The sequence below is a fragment of the Clupea harengus genome, chromosome 11 (genome assembly GCF_900700415.2).
Source record: "Clupea harengus chromosome 11, Ch_v2.0.2, whole genome shotgun sequence".
Taxonomy (NCBI): Eukaryota; Metazoa; Chordata; class Actinopteri; order Clupeiformes; family Clupeidae; genus Clupea; species Clupea harengus.
Window position 1 is genome coordinate 18,180,307 of NC_045162.1, and position 17,673 is coordinate 18,197,979.

At 42.2% G+C, this 17,673-nt stretch overlaps 1 protein-coding gene across 2 annotated transcripts; it reads right to left on the minus strand.

The window, feature by feature from the left end:
* Positions 1-12,534: 12,534 nt before the first annotated feature.
* Positions 12,535-17,631, minus strand: LOC105896128 (tyrosyl-DNA phosphodiesterase 2). Of its 2 annotated transcripts, none has more exons than XM_031575887.2 (7): positions 17,504-17,631; positions 16,824-16,869; positions 16,165-16,698; positions 15,903-15,994; positions 15,671-15,789; positions 15,201-15,371; positions 12,535-14,803 (listed from the first exon to the last, which is right to left on the minus strand). In XM_031575887.2, exons 2-7 carry the CDS (start codon positions 16,853-16,855, stop codon positions 14,522-14,524), a joined length of 1,230 nt encoding a protein of 409 aa, XP_031431747.1. In that variant the 5' UTR covers positions 16,856-16,869; positions 17,504-17,631; the 3' UTR covers positions 12,535-14,521. The 2 variants fall into 2 exon arrangements, with proteins under 2 accessions (XP_031431747.1, XP_012678305.2); XM_012822851.3 differs by having other exon boundaries at positions 16,165-16,707.
* Positions 17,632-17,673: the final 42 nt, after the last annotated feature.

The window sequence follows — 17,673 nt, forward strand, 5'->3', positions numbered from 1 at the left end:
CACTGGGTAGCAGCCATCTACGCTCTTGGGTTGAGTTTTGAGCTGTAACCCTTCGATGTTACGCGCAGCTGAAGAGTAAATGACATGGCAGCACGTGAGGCAGGAGCTGCCGTCCTCGACACATCAGTCTCCACGATCCGCTGCCCCCATTTGACATAACTCCCATAGCAGCATCATAGGTGGAAGCACGTTTTACAACCATGCACCAAAAGCCCACACTTACAGCTACAGAATTGCAGGATATTTTCTTTCTCTTTCTCTCTTTCTCTCTCTCTCTCTCTCTCTCTCTCTCTCTCTCCTGAGCTGAACAACCATTGAGTGCAAAATGCAAAATAGTGAACACAAAAGGAAAAGTGACCGAGAGTGAAAATGAGACTGTAATTACCTTCCTCGTTGCCAGCAGGACTCCTTTTTTTCCAGAGGCATACATTATTTCAGCTTCAACTTCGCCTTCCATTTACCACTCTTTGTTAAAGCTGAGAAAGGCAGATAATCTGGAATTAAAGGCATTCCAAATGTGTCAATAGGACAGTCAATAGGAAGTTAATGAGGGCCAGGCAGTCCAGAATGAGAGCGCTGATGGAAGTGATAAGTGTTCTCTCTTGGCAGTCTGATTATTTAGGATCTTGGACGGATAATGGTGGGGCCAGTGTTAGAGTGTAATTATTTCTGTGTCAAGGAAACTAACACTGCAGTCGTAGTAGGAGGAACAGAGAGTGATATAGAGAGGGAAAGAGAGAGAGAGAGAGAGAGAGAGAGAGAAAGAGAAAGATAGGAATCCTGATCCAACCATTCAGCATTGTCTGTTGTTCTCTATTGTCGCTAATCTTCATCTAGTTCACAAGATGTCAGCTCCCTTCACAAGAGATTTTTTACGAGAGCAACACCCTCAATAACAGAGCAGTTCCCACACTCCTTGAACCACATTGATGCTTCTCTGACCATCCCAAACTGCTGACGCATACACTGCAGATATTTATATGAATCCTCTTCTCAGACAACATTAATCAAACACAACTGGCTAATACTTCGGTTCCAATCCATAATCCACAAGCTACCCTCTATGTTTCAGAACTCCGCACAATATGCCATAGCTGTTGGATAAAATGATTTATTTTGGACATGTTTAAATAACAAAGGTGAGAATACGCTCCATTGATCTTGTGCCCTTTCTTTGTCGATGACCTTACAGCATCTCAAGCGTGCTCAGTGCATATGAACAATGCAAACACACATCATTCGCCGTACAGCACAAAGGCCACTGAAGGCACTGATCGGCTCTCGGCGTTCTGGTGCGCTGGAGTGTGTGCGTGGGTTTGTTTTGGAGCAGTTGACATTGTTGGGGCTTTCATTCCCTTATTGGTTACAGAAGGAGGGGAGAGAGCTGAGAGCTTTCTGCCCCGTGGCACAAGTGTCAGCGTGCCGATCTCGTGGAAAATCTATCTCATTTCCTTCCCCCATCTCCCTCTCCCAACATGGCGGCCTTTATTTACAGGCCGGATTGCTGCAAGGAGGCATGGGCCAGAGGGGGCAATAGGAATTTGTGCGTCTGTGTTAGTGCTGGGAAATAGAGCTGCTGATGGGGACATAGAGGAGGAGGAGAGATGGAGGGATCGAGGGGGGAGAGAGAGAGAGAGAGAGAGAGAGAGAGAGAGATGATGTTAGAAAACAACCAACATAAATTGCTTGCACACAAATGCACACACACAAACACAGACACAGATGAGCACAAAAAAGCCACATTCTCACACAAACATGCACACATTCACAAAAACATAAATTTTCTTTCAAACACACACACACACACACACACACACACACACACACACATACACACACACACACACACACACACACACACACACACACACAAACACACACACACACATACAAACACATACAAACAACCATTACAACAACTCACTGATGGTATTACATCACTCAGCTGCTCTGGGTAGCAGCAGCAGGCTTCACTGCTTCCTGTCAGCGTCACGTGTGTGTGTGTGTGTGTGTGTGTGTGTGTGTGTGTGTGTGTGTATGTGCGTGTGTGTGTGTGTGTGTGTGTGTGTGTGTATGCGTGTGCGTTTGTGTGTGTCCATAGCTGTTCTGTGGCAGCCCTCACGGGCAGTCAGCTGAGAGGGGGCGACAGGGCTCGGTCACTGGCTGTCGGCCTCCCTCACTCAGAGTGGTGACACTCTCCCACGTCACAATGGAAGTGACACAGGAGCAGTGTTTGAGTTAGTTGATGGGTGCACGTGTGTGAGAGAGAGTGAGAGCATGTAGAGAACAAGCATTTCTGTGTTTAAATGTATGTGTGTGTGCTTCTTTCTGTGTGAGCATGTGTGTGTGTGTGTGTGTGTGTGTGTGTGTCCATATCTACACCATGCTTGTTTCCACTGTTGGGATCCGTCACACTCTCCTTGGCGTTCGCCTCCTCACTCGTCACCCATCACACAGCCGCAGCAGCTCGAGCTGCCGCTCCCACCTACCAAACTTCACTTTACATTGGCCTTCACTGTGGCAGCTGACAGAGAGCCCAGGGACAAGAGGGCTGCTCAGCTCTGACAGGTCCGCTCAACTGTCCGTCATCCTGAGAGATGGGTAGGGAGGCACAGTGTGTCCAACGGTGACGGGGGCGGGAGTTATGGGTGGCCTGCTGCAGGGGTAATCACTGTCCTCTTTTGTCATGATGAATGGAGAGGCTGCTGTTTACACACATTCTGTGCCCTCATGCACACACACATACACACACACACATGCATACACGAACAAACAAACACAGAGAGAGAGAGAGAGAGAGAGAGAGACACACAAACACAAGCACACACATATGCACGCACACGCATACACAGGAGGTGAACCTGTACTAACATAATCAATGAGCTTGCACTTACTATCATAAACATATGATGTGCATTTGAAATCAATGTGGTATAACATTGTGGGTTCACTTTGATGAACATCGTCGTTGTCCTTCATATTTACAGAGGTTTAATGGTGTAATGATTCACAGCCTAGTGGGGATTTTCCCAGAGCCTCACCGCCTATCTAGGAAGTCTAACGCTAATTCACGTACATCGGATGGTCAATACACCTTTTTACAAAGGCAATATTTTGCTTTGCATTTAGGAGACATGTTGAATATTTGAAACACATCTGTCTTTCTGCTTATGATGTTGATTGATATGCAGCACTAATTAAAGGTAAAGACATGACCAGGAATGTTATCAGGAACTGGACATGTCATTTGTTCTGAGTCCTTGACAACCTGGGGCTGTAAATCATGCTGGCTGTTAACTGTCAAAGTCTCCCATTTCAATTCCCTCCATGTCACTGGGATGTCAGCTGCCTGAACGGAGTGAGAAACACGCACAGGGATTGTTCTAGAATGCTTCTGCCATGGCCAACACAACACTAACGTGTCACTGTTGCAGATGCAGACTGTGTTAAAGGCCGTCTATCTCTGACAACATTAGATTTTTCTTTTTAAATTGCTCAACCATTAAAGTGCATATTTAGAGAAAGTGTTATTCCTTTTATTGCTCATTAAAAAAAAAGGAATGTGATGCCCTTACAACCATATTGCAAGCGAAATGTCTTTCCTGGATAACAGCAGAAATGACTAAACAAAGATCATGGTCATGGAATGGAATGGAGTGATTGAGTTTCATTTCGATTCGGAACCGATTGAATAGATGGGACTTTTTAGGTCATGTTTCATTGCATTTCTCAAGTGTATTCTTAGTATATTAGAGTTCTTTTTTTCCCAGGAAACAGTGAACATTATGAGGTCTCTTTAGACAGCCAAATAATCAAATCAATGTTGTGTTTCCCTGTGGCTCCTAATCACAGCCTCAATGAGCGTGGATGTAATTTAGCACAGATTTGGGGGAGAAGATTACAGTCTCTGGAAATAGATTGTGATAATGATGATGATAATAACTGGATGTGCTCATTCTTCAGCAGGTTGCAAAAAAAGTACTCGCTGCTCTCCATCTCTTTGGGTTATTTGGTTGATGGGAGGGGTCATGAATAATAAATTAAAACAACTAAAACAACAGTGGCTGTCTGCTCATGCTGTGCCTTTGGGCTGATATGTTCTGTCAGAGAATGGATGTCACCAAATGCACAGAGGAGTATCATGATATCCGTGTGGTCATTATTGTCTCATCATGGGTCACTGTCTGGGATGGACAGTATTTCTACATACATGTATTTAAATATGTATTTGAAATACAAAACAGTATTTTGTAGTTTGTATTTGATGTGCTATTTATAGTATTTTATTATTTATTGTGCTCAGTATTTTTGCATTTTAATACATTCCCTAAAACTGTGTTGATGTCACATGTACGCATCTGTGTGCATCTTTTGGGAGATGGGGTGCAGAGCACTTTGCCCATGCTTGTTTAAGACACTTGCCAAGTGAAAGACTGACGTCTCATTTGTCTTTTCTGACTCAGTGTAAAGGCCAATTTATAGTCAAGGCGACAAGCACTGCTCAACACAAACTGACTTAAAAGTGACAGAATTTGTGTCTTCTAGGGCGCCACAGACCATGTGACTTGCATGTACAATTTTGAATGTACAAAAGTGTGCTGACATTGAGCGTTTTCGTTGCTCTCTGATTGGATGATACATTTTTATGTATTTTACTTTGTCTTCTTGACATGGATACAGTCATCTTGCTGGCTTGAATACTCCCTAATATGATATAGTGCTTCTCGAAACAGATATGTAAAGTGTCTTGTTAAGCAGTGAAAAGCTGTCAAATATTATCAAATATGCCTAGAGTGGAGGTTTGTGATTTAATGTCGTGTTGCCTCAGAAATATGTTTTTGCATGTAGTGGTTGCTGTCTTTTGCATTTCATATCAAAATACATTTTGCTGTATTTTTGCCCATCCCTGGTCACAGTGACAAATATACCACTTGTAGTGTAATGTGATGTAAGACTGTTGATATTCAATGTCCCTTCACACTGGCCAACTCTGAGAAGACTGTCTGAATAACCGTCCCTTCATAAGAGTGAAAAATGATCTGTGGGAGACATTTGGGATGTGTTCATTGTAATACATTGTTTACACATAATGGAAGAAACAAATCAGAAGACAAATGCATTATTGAAACATGTCCATATGGGTAGGGCTGAATTACCTGTGTGTGTGTGTGTGTGTGTGTGTGTGTGTGTGTGTGTGTGTGTGTGTGTGTGTGTGTGTGTGTGTGTGTGTGTGTGTGTGTGTGTGTGTGTGTGTGTGTGTGTGTGTGTGTGTGTGTGTGTGTGTGTGTTGGGACAGTGCTCCATCAAGAGCAGAGACTGATGCTGCTGGCAGTGCAGCAAGGGCAGGCGGTAAATGTTGCAAGCCACGTACCTGCCAGCCAGCCGGTGCACTCCTCACTGGCCCCTCTCTTTCTCTCTCCACCGGGTGGAGGGGGGTGGGGGGTGGGGTGATATCTGTCTTGTCAGGCACCGCAGCAACGGTGTTCATGGCAACCCCACCCCAGAGAAGCACTCGACTGCTCCAAAAATAGGAGCTGAGCAAACCACAGACAGTTCCATTTTCTGACAGTATTCACCGTTTGGAGGTCTAAAGGTCTAGCTTGTCTTCAGTGGGGGAGAGAAAAGATAATGTGATCGCAGCATCTCTGTTTCTCACAGAGTTGTGTGGCGCGCTTTCATTCACAATATGCTAGAAGAGGCGACAAGTGCTCTGATGTAATTACAAACGATCCAAACGAGATGCTTGCAATCAATCAGCCTGTCTACACTGACACATCAGCATTCTGTCCGGTGTGTGGACTACCAATGTGCCGCTCTCGCGTGTATGTTTGGTTGTGTGCACATCAACAGATTACTCAGTTGCCAAACTCCATTTCAAATCTTTTCAATCATTGGCAGGTTTCCCTGACTAATGATGAATCATAGGATTACGGCAATCACAAGCTCTTTTAAATCAGTTTTTGACAGGGATGATGCCCGAAAATGAATGTTGGTGGCCGTAGCTGCAAAAAGGAGGTGTTGGGAAGCTAATTTTCCTGCTGATGAAAAGACTTGATGAGACACTCCATTATGGGTAAACTCTGCTATGATAATCTCCCTCTGCTGTTACTTGGGCCACAGATACCCTCTCCTTGCCCACATTTCAGCTAAAGTCAAAAGTGTTCTTCGAAACAGTAGGGGGTAATTCTCTTCACAGCTATCGCACATAATGTCCGATCAGTCAGTGCAACTGAAGATGAACCAGTGCACACAAGCATCCTGTGTTTTTTTACTGATGTAAATAGTAAACACATTAACTCCACTTCCCTGCAAGCACTAGATCTTCTGGTTGACATGAAACATGTCCCATATTTGGCAAGGATGTCGCAGCAATTCAGGGATTACACACCATACAACACAAGAAAAGAACACGCTCATTTTCTACTAGACACTAAATCACACACATTCTCTCTACTCCCAAGTCTGCATGAGCCAGCGGTTTAGGTCCAATCTCTGGTAGAGTTTCCCTGGAAGACACTGATAACCAAAGAGCTCTGATTGCTGTGAGAGGAACTAAAAACTGCTCTGAGCGCAATGTCATGATTGCAATAACGGGTTTGCAGAAAAGTGGCATCTCCCTCTCTCTCTCTCTCTTGAATGCAGACAATCAGCAGAGGACTATCATAAGTTTGAACTCAGGTTTGAATCAAGAGCATTATCCATGAGGGGAAGACAATGTGAGGGAATCGTTTCAGTGACAATTGCCATGGTTTTTTCAGACAACTGATGATGAATGATGCTGCAGAAGTGGATGGCTTTAAAAAAATATCTTTGTTGTTTGCTTTTTGTAAAACGCTGGGAGTTTTAGATGTCAGCCTTGGATAATCAGCGGTTGTCCTTCAGGGACTGTCTCTTGAAGCTTGGCCCCTCTCACTCCCGGATATACAGCAGGACACAGAGATTGGGAAATGTGCAATGCATTGAGGGTGTGTTCACTCTTTCGAGTGTATGCGCTTTATCGACTAAAGTTATATCAAAAGAGAGAATCAGAAAATCTTTTAGTCTGAACACTGTGTCTAGTTTCCAAAATCTTAGGAGCATCTCTTTTCTCTATTAACTTGCTGGATTAATCAGTCAATAAAGCACCATTTGGAGTTAGGACACCATTAAAGCATTCTAGTGTCAAACCACTGACCTGAGGTTTTGACATTCAGGTGCTGTCCGTGGTGCTGATCTTACCAGAATGGAATAACATTGCAAAGGGGATTGATACACACACACAGATACACACTAGCCTTTTTGGGCCACATGCTTTTCAGTAGAACATTGTAAACATGGCACCCACCTAATGCCTGCTTATGACCAAGCTACAAAGTGTATAAGCGTTTGGGTTACATTTTCATGTTTGTTCATGACAAAATCTGATCTAAAAGTCTGACCCTTCTGGCAAAAATTCTGTTGCAGTTTCTGATTGTCAAAAATAAACGGTCTTTCTGCAAATAAATGTAATCAAAATGAAAATGAATGAGTTTAAGTGATGCCCAGTGCATTTATGACCGAAGAGAAAGCAATTTAATGCTTGTGAAAATGAATCATCAACGGCTCACAGTTTGCCTAGATCCATCCGACTAAAAGCCAATAAATCTAAAAGATTTTCATTGCTTGTTTAATGTGGACCAAATACTGTTGACATATCACTTCATCCCTGAAGTGCCAAGTATACATCATCCAACAATAAATCAATACACCACTATTTATCAGTCACACAACCGAAATGGACCGGACTGACTAGCAAATCCAGTAGTAACACAAAGCTTTCTTTATGTGTGAGTCTCATTTGTTAGTTAATTGAATGTGATGGAAACGGCCATGGCACTTTGAGAGGCAATGTATGTCAGTATGGTGCATCAAATTGTCTTATTTCAAACACAGCCAGGATGATATGACCACCTTTTGAAGAACAGGGAGCCCTGAATCATAACAGTTCCCCAGATGATAAAATGAGAAATGTTTAGACCTCAAACACCCATCAAAAGATTTTGAAAATCCTTCCTAAATTAGGTTAATTTCCTTCACCAAATCTCACATTTGCTGCTCCTGAGCTGAGATTTCCCTCCATCTATCTGCTGCCTCTCCTCTCTCTTTCCCTCCCTCTCTCAGCACCTTATCTGTCTTCTTCCCCTGATCCTTATTGACAGCTCTGCCTTATCAAATCACAAAAATGTCTGGCAGAAGATTAAAAAAAAACGAAACTTTCAGCAGGAATTATCTCTGCTGCTCATCTACCCTGGCACAGGTGGACCAGTCAGTGCCATGACATCATCGTTTAATCTCCATGGAAACGGGGAGAGTACACTTGCCACCTGTTTGGAATGGATTGCGAGGTTGGATAGTGCTCTTGCTTTTGCTCTCTCTCTCTCTCTGTACCGACACATTAGCGCTGCGCCCGTAGTCTCAATGTGCGTCTAAAACAGGGCACGGTATGTAGGAGCGCAGAATGACATGTTGTGGGAGCGTCGTGGGGAAAGTGGCCGTTGGGGGCAAAAGTATGGGAGGAGAAGCACAAGGAGTGATTGATTACTATTACATTGTATGTGGGGAAACTGCGGGGACAGCGCACGTCTGTTTTGCTGTGAACATTCTCTGCCTTTTAAAAACAGGCATAACCCAGATTGCGAGTCAGATGCGTGGATAGGAGAAACTTCCAGAAACAATGGAATCAGTATTCTGAGCACCAGTTTTACTCATTTGAACCATGTTTTCAAATGTTTTCAAACCTTTACTTTTGTTTTGTCTTACTTTTGTCTTGCCATTGTTTTTTCCTTCATCAATTCCCCATAGGTTAAGTGTAGATATCTGCTGTTGAATTTGTTTGATATAGCTGCACAAACAGTCCGAGTATTTTTTGAGTGGTGTAGAATTACAGCACTGTATTATCTCTCAGTTTGATTACATATTTGTAGCATGTATATCTTTTTCCTGATCGCTACACTTTTGATTTCGGTTTTTCCATGATTCCTTCCAATTGTGCCCATGGTTAAATTATACCATTCAGTTGTGGGCGTTACAAATTATGGTTAGAGGGCCAGCTTCAGGTTTAGTTAAATTAACAGGAAAGGAAAAGCGCGAAAAGCTCTCTATAGCGTGTGTCGTGGCCAGGAGTGTTTTCCAGCATGTTTTCTACTCTCACTATGTGAATAGCCCGTAATCAATATAAGCTCTTAAGGAACGTCACACAACCCCCTTTTTTAAATCACCAGAAGTAGATTAAGAAGAATAGAGTGGCGTCTCTTCTTTCCAAATCTCACAAGATATCTCGGAGTTGCGCCTATAAAGTGAGCCAGCGGTTGAGGAGTTGTGTCTATAGAGTGAGCCAGGCTGGAGTCATAGTTTGCACACGCGTGTCAGAAGTTGTGATCTTCAATATTATCAAGCTATGATAAACACTTGCATTTGCATCTGCAGACTTTCCAGCAGAAAGCCTCGAGGTCAAACAACACAATGACATATGCTCTTGACTGCTTTTAACCTTAACCTAACTGCAGATGGCTGCTAAAAACACAGCAAGCACAGTGTGAAATGCGGAAACATATGCCAGCAGTCAGCGGAGACGGCTGACCCGACTCCGAGTTCGTTTTTTGGTGCTGGCGCGTTAGGATGTAATTAACCACTAACAGACCAACCACACCAGGAGGCAGCCCGACAGGAGAATAACAGGAGCTTAAGGCCCGCACTGTCATCGCAGCATCAAATCAATTTAATTGCTGCCGCTGGCACAAGTGAGCTCAATGAGCTTTTTGGCCTTGTCATTCGCACCACTATAAAAGTCCAGCGATGTAAATTTTTCCCATTTCTCCGTGTCAGTAGGCAAATGACAGCTCATATTTCTTGGGGGGTGGGGTGGGTGGCGGACGATGAGATGACTGCAATGTGCTGCAGCTACTGCAACAGCAAGCAAGCGTGAGGTAATGGACCCAGAGAGTAGGAATCTGGCACATTTCACATGAAAGTTCCCCTCGCATGCCAGGCGCAGCAAGAACTAAACAAAAAAAGCAGTTGACCTCACTAATGTTTGGAAACATGACCTGCTGTACAACTGTCCCTGCGTTACTGAATAGGCCTGGATAGAAATAGAGAGGTTTGGATGTATTTTCGCATGCAGAAGGCTGTGGAGTTTATAAAAACGTTTAGTAAGTTTCCAAAAACAGATGTAGCATCCTGAGTGGCCTTGTCACATTGTGGGTGAAATGCAGAGAACTCAATCAGGGAAGGTTGTCGGTGAATCTCACTGAACAGCCTAAATAACCCCTGAGGATCAAATTGCGCAATTCAATTTCCCCAACAACTCATACACACAGAGCATATCAGCAGAGTTAAATATGATGGTTTCTAGGGTGATATTCTGGTGATGAAATAAATTCCATGGATAAGTTTGGAGCCTGCAATGCCTACACTAGTCATCAATACAAACGACAGGCGATTCCATTACCCAGTGTAATAACCACTGATTGGGTAGATCTTATCATGCAAATGTCATCATCACCAGTGTGTAAACACACACCTCTCGCCCTTTCTATTTTAATATGGGCTGAGAATGTGTTCACGACAGGAGCAGGGGCAAAGCTTTCTTATGTCAGCAGTTTACAGTCGCAATGTCACTTCCATGAATAGCCTACATCTGCGGCCACTGTGCCTTCTTGAGGCGAATGCAAATACGTACGTACGGTAATGTCCAATATATGTTTACGACCCACAACAGTGAAGGAAAGGTAATTCTCGTGGAGATTCAAATTCCCGTGCAAAGACTCCTGTCTTGAGAACTCTCACCCCTTGGGGAGGTTGTGTCATAATGACAGCCAGCGCACATTGGAAGTGCTGATTCAGGTTCTTTATAAATAAAGCAACTTTTACAGGACAGTATGGAGAAACTGCGTATGCAGAGCAAAGAGGACGATTGATTATGCAAAAGAGTGCCGAAAAAGAAAACAGGGGGGGTCAAATGGTCAAGCAGAGAATAATTTTATAGGACATCTGAGATGACAGGGACAAATGTTGAGTAGATGTAGAGATAGCCTACATGCAATCTGTTTAGTATGAAAACCAATGCAGTACATTAGTTGGTTAGGCATGTCATAATTCTCTACCAGATCAAAGCATCAATCAGATAATCAATGTGAATGAAAGAGCAGCACCTCAAGCTACAGTAAAGTTATGCTTTATATTAAGAAATATAATTTGGATCTAGTGGCATTGGTAGGTAAGGTTTCAGTTCCCTTGCTAATTCACTAACATGAGTCAGACATTAGTGTGCCCCCTACTGATTGGTCAGCAGTACAGGCAAAATAGAAAAGATTTAAATAGAAAATATTTCAGGCCTGTCAACAAAGTCTAATGCTACAATGTATCCATTCAACTGTGGTGTTCCATCGCCTGATCAGTGTTATATCTAGTGAATTAACATTGTCTGAAATAATAACTAATGTTCTAAAATCACTTCCTTGATTGTATTGCACATCTTTGTCATGGACATTGCAGTTATCTTGAGACATCTGAATTTGTATGGGTTTGTGAAACATCGAACTGTATTGGATTTCACGGGCAAAATCCTGGAGTAGGTAGAAACACTAAGGAAGGACCAGCCAGTAAAAAAAAAGCACAGTCACACACAGAGAGAGAGACACACACACACACACACACACACACACACACAATAAGACAAAATCCAAATACTTTGGGAAGAGTCAATGACAAGGCAACAGGTTTACATGGCCCACATACATTATGAAGGTGACCACACAGGGGACACACACATACAAAGGACATGGACAAATAATACAATATTAAATAAAAATATCTCTGAAATAAAAACCAAAGGAAGGAACACTCAATGTTGTTTGCACCTGGCACATATCATATTCAATATATCATCAAGGCTCATTCAGAGGCCTAGATGGCTAGTACATTTATATACTCTTACATTAACCTGAATGTGGAGACTACGCCAATAACAAATAATTATTCTTGCTGACAGCTTGCCATCTTTCCTAATTTCCAGATGACTGTACTGGCATATTTCAATTCTGTTTGGATTAAACAGCTGAGAAAATGAACCCTGAATCAATTTTCCAAATGAAAACACAGGGGCCTATTTTCAAATTATTTTCCCCAAAGAGGATATTACCATCCATCTATCTCCACGAGATTGCTCACTGCTCCCAGCAAAGACAGCTAAAACATAGCACCCCAGCATTGAAATGACAAAAAAGATATACATGGATAGACACTCTCTCACACACTCTCTTTCTCTCTTACACACACACTGTCAGTACAATAGTACCATCCTCACATGGGGCACCAGAATAAGGGGGTGTACATAAACTCCTGTGAATGATGAGCCTTTATCAGCAAAAGAGACTCACACCCACAGGCGGGGGCTGGGCCACCCATTTCATGAAGTGGATATGTACCAAATACTCGTAGATATGTAAGCATCGGTTCATGTAATTTATAAAAAAGTGTAATTTAACCCTGTAAAGACTGACACATTCAATGTTAGACACTTGAAGTGTTTATTGATTTTTTTTTTTACCAATTTGTTGATCACAATAAAATGTTTTGCTCATCACAGAACTCAAATTGCCAAATATTTCTTTGCCAAATAACTGTGAGTTACTACATGAAGGCAGCCATTTTGGATTTACCATTCAAAGCCTCACTACTGTTTTCAGTGCACCTACAGTGCATGGATAATCCATCAGAAGGCAGAAGACGTGTCAGATTGCATACAACAGGTTTTTCCGTAAAGTATTGATCATGATGACGTTGACATCTCAAAAACTCATGTAGCAAATATGATACAACCTGCGTTATAGTGTTAAGTAAAACAAACAAGCCATTTGTTGGGTAAACCAAAGAAGGTGCATTTACACTAATATTGGTAAAACCGATATAAAGAGGCTGACACCAACATGGACCTCTAAGTGTCTAAAGAGGCCAAAAGTGGCTGCTGTATTGGCTAAACTGATACAACATACGGCCTCTAGTCCCAAAAAATGAAAAAATGCTCTGACCTTAAGATGTTATGGCTAAGACACATTTCATCGTTCTGTATATTACAGTGAATAGTAGTTTTAAAGATGGTGCAGTTATTCCCTTATATTTCAGACACTATCAATCTTTTGAATAAATAAACCAAGGTTCTTTCCCTAAACAGTACTAAATAGGAATAGGAATAGGTTTCCAAGAATGTAAGGAACTATACTTTGTGATTGTGTCGACTGTACACTAAAAGGGTGTGAAGCAGTAACACTACATGACCACCTGTGCACGCGCAGGACAGGGGAATATATTATAATAAATTCATCATTCATGAATCTTTTTAGGTCTCTTGTAAGAATGATAATACGCAGCATACAAAATGCCGACTGTCACTTGCACACTATTCATCTGTGGAGTTCCAGTTGTACCTACGACACACACATTCTTTATGTTCCATTTCCAATAATGACATAGGCACATTTCTAAATGGCTACACCATGTTAGATGTATTTCATTGCTTGTAAAGGGTTCACTGAATTCAAATATGAAAGCATCACTCTCGCATTTCAAGCCTCTGTCTCATCAACATACAGCCTATTTCTCATGAACAAGACATTATTTGCTTTCCTCATATGTGTAGCGAAGTATGACAGTAAATGGAAATAAGAGGTCGTCACATATAGCTAAAAGTAAAATGTAAACTACAATACAATTATGTAAGAAATTGTCTGAAACATTACTCTTGTAAGACCACCATTATATAAAGGCTTACTTTTATAGTGTTCTGGGTGCAAATGTAAGTCCGATTTCTATCCAGATATTACAGCTGTAATACCTCTGATGCAGAACATATATTGAGGTAACCTCATATCTGCCAACTGCCATATGTTGTATTGGTTGTGAATGTAAGAGTGTACAGATATTCTGTGAGAACCATTTGTTCTGTAAAACAGTGCTGACAGGCGGAGGTAAATTCATGACGTGGTAAGAGCTCCATCTAGTGAACAATGATGGTATGGTTAAGAACATGAGGTGGATGATGCAATTCAATGAGGCTGTGAGAATAAAATATGAAGTCATTTGAATTAAAAACAAAATGAATGAAAATGAAACCAAAATGAAAACATGCAAAGTGGTGACTCAGTAGCCTATGGAGATATGGTATCAGAATCAAAAGGGCTTCAGAGCTAAAGTCTGACAGTTAACACCTTTTCCAGCCGTATGCCCTGAGATTGAAAGACACTTGCAAATGATGGTATCACAATATTAAATATTAAAACTCCATGGAGCACCATCAAAATCAGATCAAACATTATATAGTTTTGTTCAAGTTATTTAACACAAACATTTTCTATTTCCCATTTCCCAATTGCAATCCGATTTCACAACAAATTCAAATGTATAAGTCAAACAGTTAGAGCTGATGGCTGCATACATTTAGATATTGTTTTCATTGCCACAGATTCAGCAATTCAGTTCAATTTGAAATTTAAATTCAGCTTAATCACAAGTCTACAGAGAACTTGCAGAGGATGCCCCAGTGGTCACTTGTGAAACGACCGCATTTCAGCCGATCCTGGCCTACTAGCTTCATGCTGACCGGGGTGACCTTCGCCCCTTCCTTCCCAGGCCGCATGTAAACACGATCAAAGCGCAGCTGTGCCTTAAAGTCGACATCCTTATTGTTGTTGGTGACCGTGTCCCAGGTGTACCTGCAGTCTTCTGGTTGTTCAAGAAGCTCCCAGACATCAGAAATGCCTTCTGGCAGACCACCAAGCCACTTAACCTACAAGCACAGAGAACAGCTTGCTGGTTTATGAAAATGACATGAGTTTGGCAATGGTATGTCATCAGTTAAACCAGATCCACTTTACCATCTGAGCCTCAATCTATACTTTTACTTCAAAGACAGATTATAGTGATGGGGTGTTCCTGTAGTTCAATTGGTAGAGCGAGGTGCTAACAATGCCAAGATCATGGGTTTGATACCAAGGAAGCACACATACCGATCAAAAAATTGTATCTCTGTAAAATACTGTAGGTCACTTTATGTAAAAACAAATAGTAACAAATATGTTTAAGTGAATGTACAGAAAGCAGAGAAATCCCTTTAGCACACTTTCACAGCTTTATTAATGAGACAGAAGAGCAGACAGAGGAGTCAGTGTGTGAGTGTCACTAACCTCCCTGTCCCTCAGGTTGGAGTCTCCTCCAAATATGACAGCGTGGTCGTCAGGAGCCTCCCTCATCCTCTTCCACACCCTGCGCAGCTGGTTCATCCGCTCCTGAGAGCTGGCTTTGCCGCTCTCCAGGTGAGAGGTCATCACCCACAGCTGGTGACCTGAGAAGCTCAACTAAGCATGGCCAGCAACAGGCCAGAGAAGACAGGAAAATGCTTCAGGTTCAACTCTCTATACCCATGGCCTCATACGTAGGCATACAACTCCAGCTCTGAAATGCCTGTCTCTGTGTGAATGTCATATCAATTGGTATTAAAGTACAGGCACAAACAGGTCAAACCAAAAGGTCACTATATTCCTTTGTGTTGCACAACAGTATTGTCAGCCATGTTGACATTAATGCGTAGATGGGAATGACAGTAGGAGTGTGGTTGGATGTTCTGCACTTCTGTCTGTGAGATGACAGGGCCCACCTGTGCCATTAGTAGATTCCTGCTCATCTCTGTGGTGGGGTAGTTCACAACGCTGCTCTGAAGTAGTTTCACCCTGGCCTTAAGCAGCAGTATTCCTGTGAAATACCCACTGGTGTTGCCTAGCATGGAGTAAAAACATCAGAGTACATAACTCACTCACTGGCTCTGATTGGAAAATGTGATAAGGTGGAGATTTACTATATTTTAAAGGAGATTGCCCAATATCCCTTACCCCTTATTAAGTCATAATCTGTCATGATTTCTTCAAGGACATCTGCAATGGGTGATATAAGTTCTTGCAACAGAACTATATCTGCACGGATTCTAACAACAAAGAGGTTAAGTACAGTGATATCTACAGCTATCATCGGTATCATAAGCATACATGAAAATGCCTCTACATTACATGTTCAGGAGCAACTGAGAGAACAAGAAACTCAGTGACCCCTAAAGTTTTTTTAACATAACTCACAGGCATGATTCACATGACTCACCTGGAAAGGTAGTGGAGCAATTTGGGGAACCGTTCATCCATATCTTCCCGATCAAGGCCATCGATATTCCACGTCAGCACAAAGAGTTCGTTCGGGTCTCTCCTCTTACTTGTGCGTCGAGATTGTTTTTCTTGGGGTCCCTGAGGTGAAGCTGGCGGGCTTGGAGGCACCTGATCTCGGGGGAGCTGGTCTAAGGGAGACTGGGTTGGAAGTGGGGCTGGGGTTGCCAGAGCCTGGGGGGTACTCAGAGGTTCTCTGGCGAATCGAATCCCTGGCGTCTGCGTGGATTTGTCCTGCACTAATGGCGAGCGGGTCTGTGTTTCCGCTGTCGCCATGGTCTTCTCTGGCTGTCCATTGTCGGTCTGAGTGGCCTGGGTGCGTTGGCGTGGGGATGGATCATGGCTGGTAGACAGCTGGTTCACTGGGATCTCCTTCACTTTCCTGGTTCTTTCCCTCCTCTTCCCCCTCTTTTTCTTGGTGACAGTGGTTTCCTGAGCAGCCCCATTCTCCCGAGTGTCACTTGGTTCTACCTTGCTGTTAGGGCTCCAGGTTTGACAAGGACAACAAAATTTAATGCATGTTCGCATAATATTGAAATATTGCTTTTGTTTTTAAACTGAAAAGACTTCAACTTGAAAAGGCAATGATAGCATACTCACCTTTGTGTTGCTGAGTTCAGGGCTTCTTCCATTTGATTTTTAATACCTTGGAAGGAAAATAAATGAGTAACTCTGAACACTTTTGAAAGGGTTTCTTATTTTTTCAAACATGGGTAAATACTACAAAGGGAATCGAATAAAGAAATATGGTCGGTCTTGTTTGTATACCAGATTAACTGTGGTGATGTGTGTAGTCTCTCCTTGACATACTTAACCCAATGATACGAAAAAAATCATACCTGGTGCTGGAGAAAGCCTTGATTGTTGTTCCCTTTTCTTCCCTTTTTAGTATATTACACATGTGGCTATATAGTGTCTGTCCTTCATTTATGCTATGCCAACTTTCATAAATATAAATTTTAATTTTGTCAGCAGGATTCTATGAACTTCTGACCATTATGAACCTAGTAGCCTACAGTCTTAAATTAAACTTCCTTTGGACAAACCAAAACTTCATCAAACATCTGCCCATTACTATGTCTGCCCATTACAGTCTGTAATGGAACAGACTGAACAGGTTGGAAAATACATTTATTTTTAAACTTAAGTTTTACATCTGTGCTATCATTTTGACCAGATGGCAACTGGGCAGGATTTCGAATTAATTTGTCTTTTATCTGTTCCCTGGATAAGATTATATGCAAAAAAGCGTACTTATTGATGGATACTGAAGTACTTACAGAATCGATAAGCCAACTTTCATGAAGGTGTCAGTAAAGATTAAAACTGCTTCAACATATAGACTAGATAGGTTAATACGTTTCACTTTCATCCCCGGGCCGTAGGTTTCGATTCTTTGACTGTGCTAGTGACGTAACACACCTGTCACATGATAGGCTACAAATAGGCT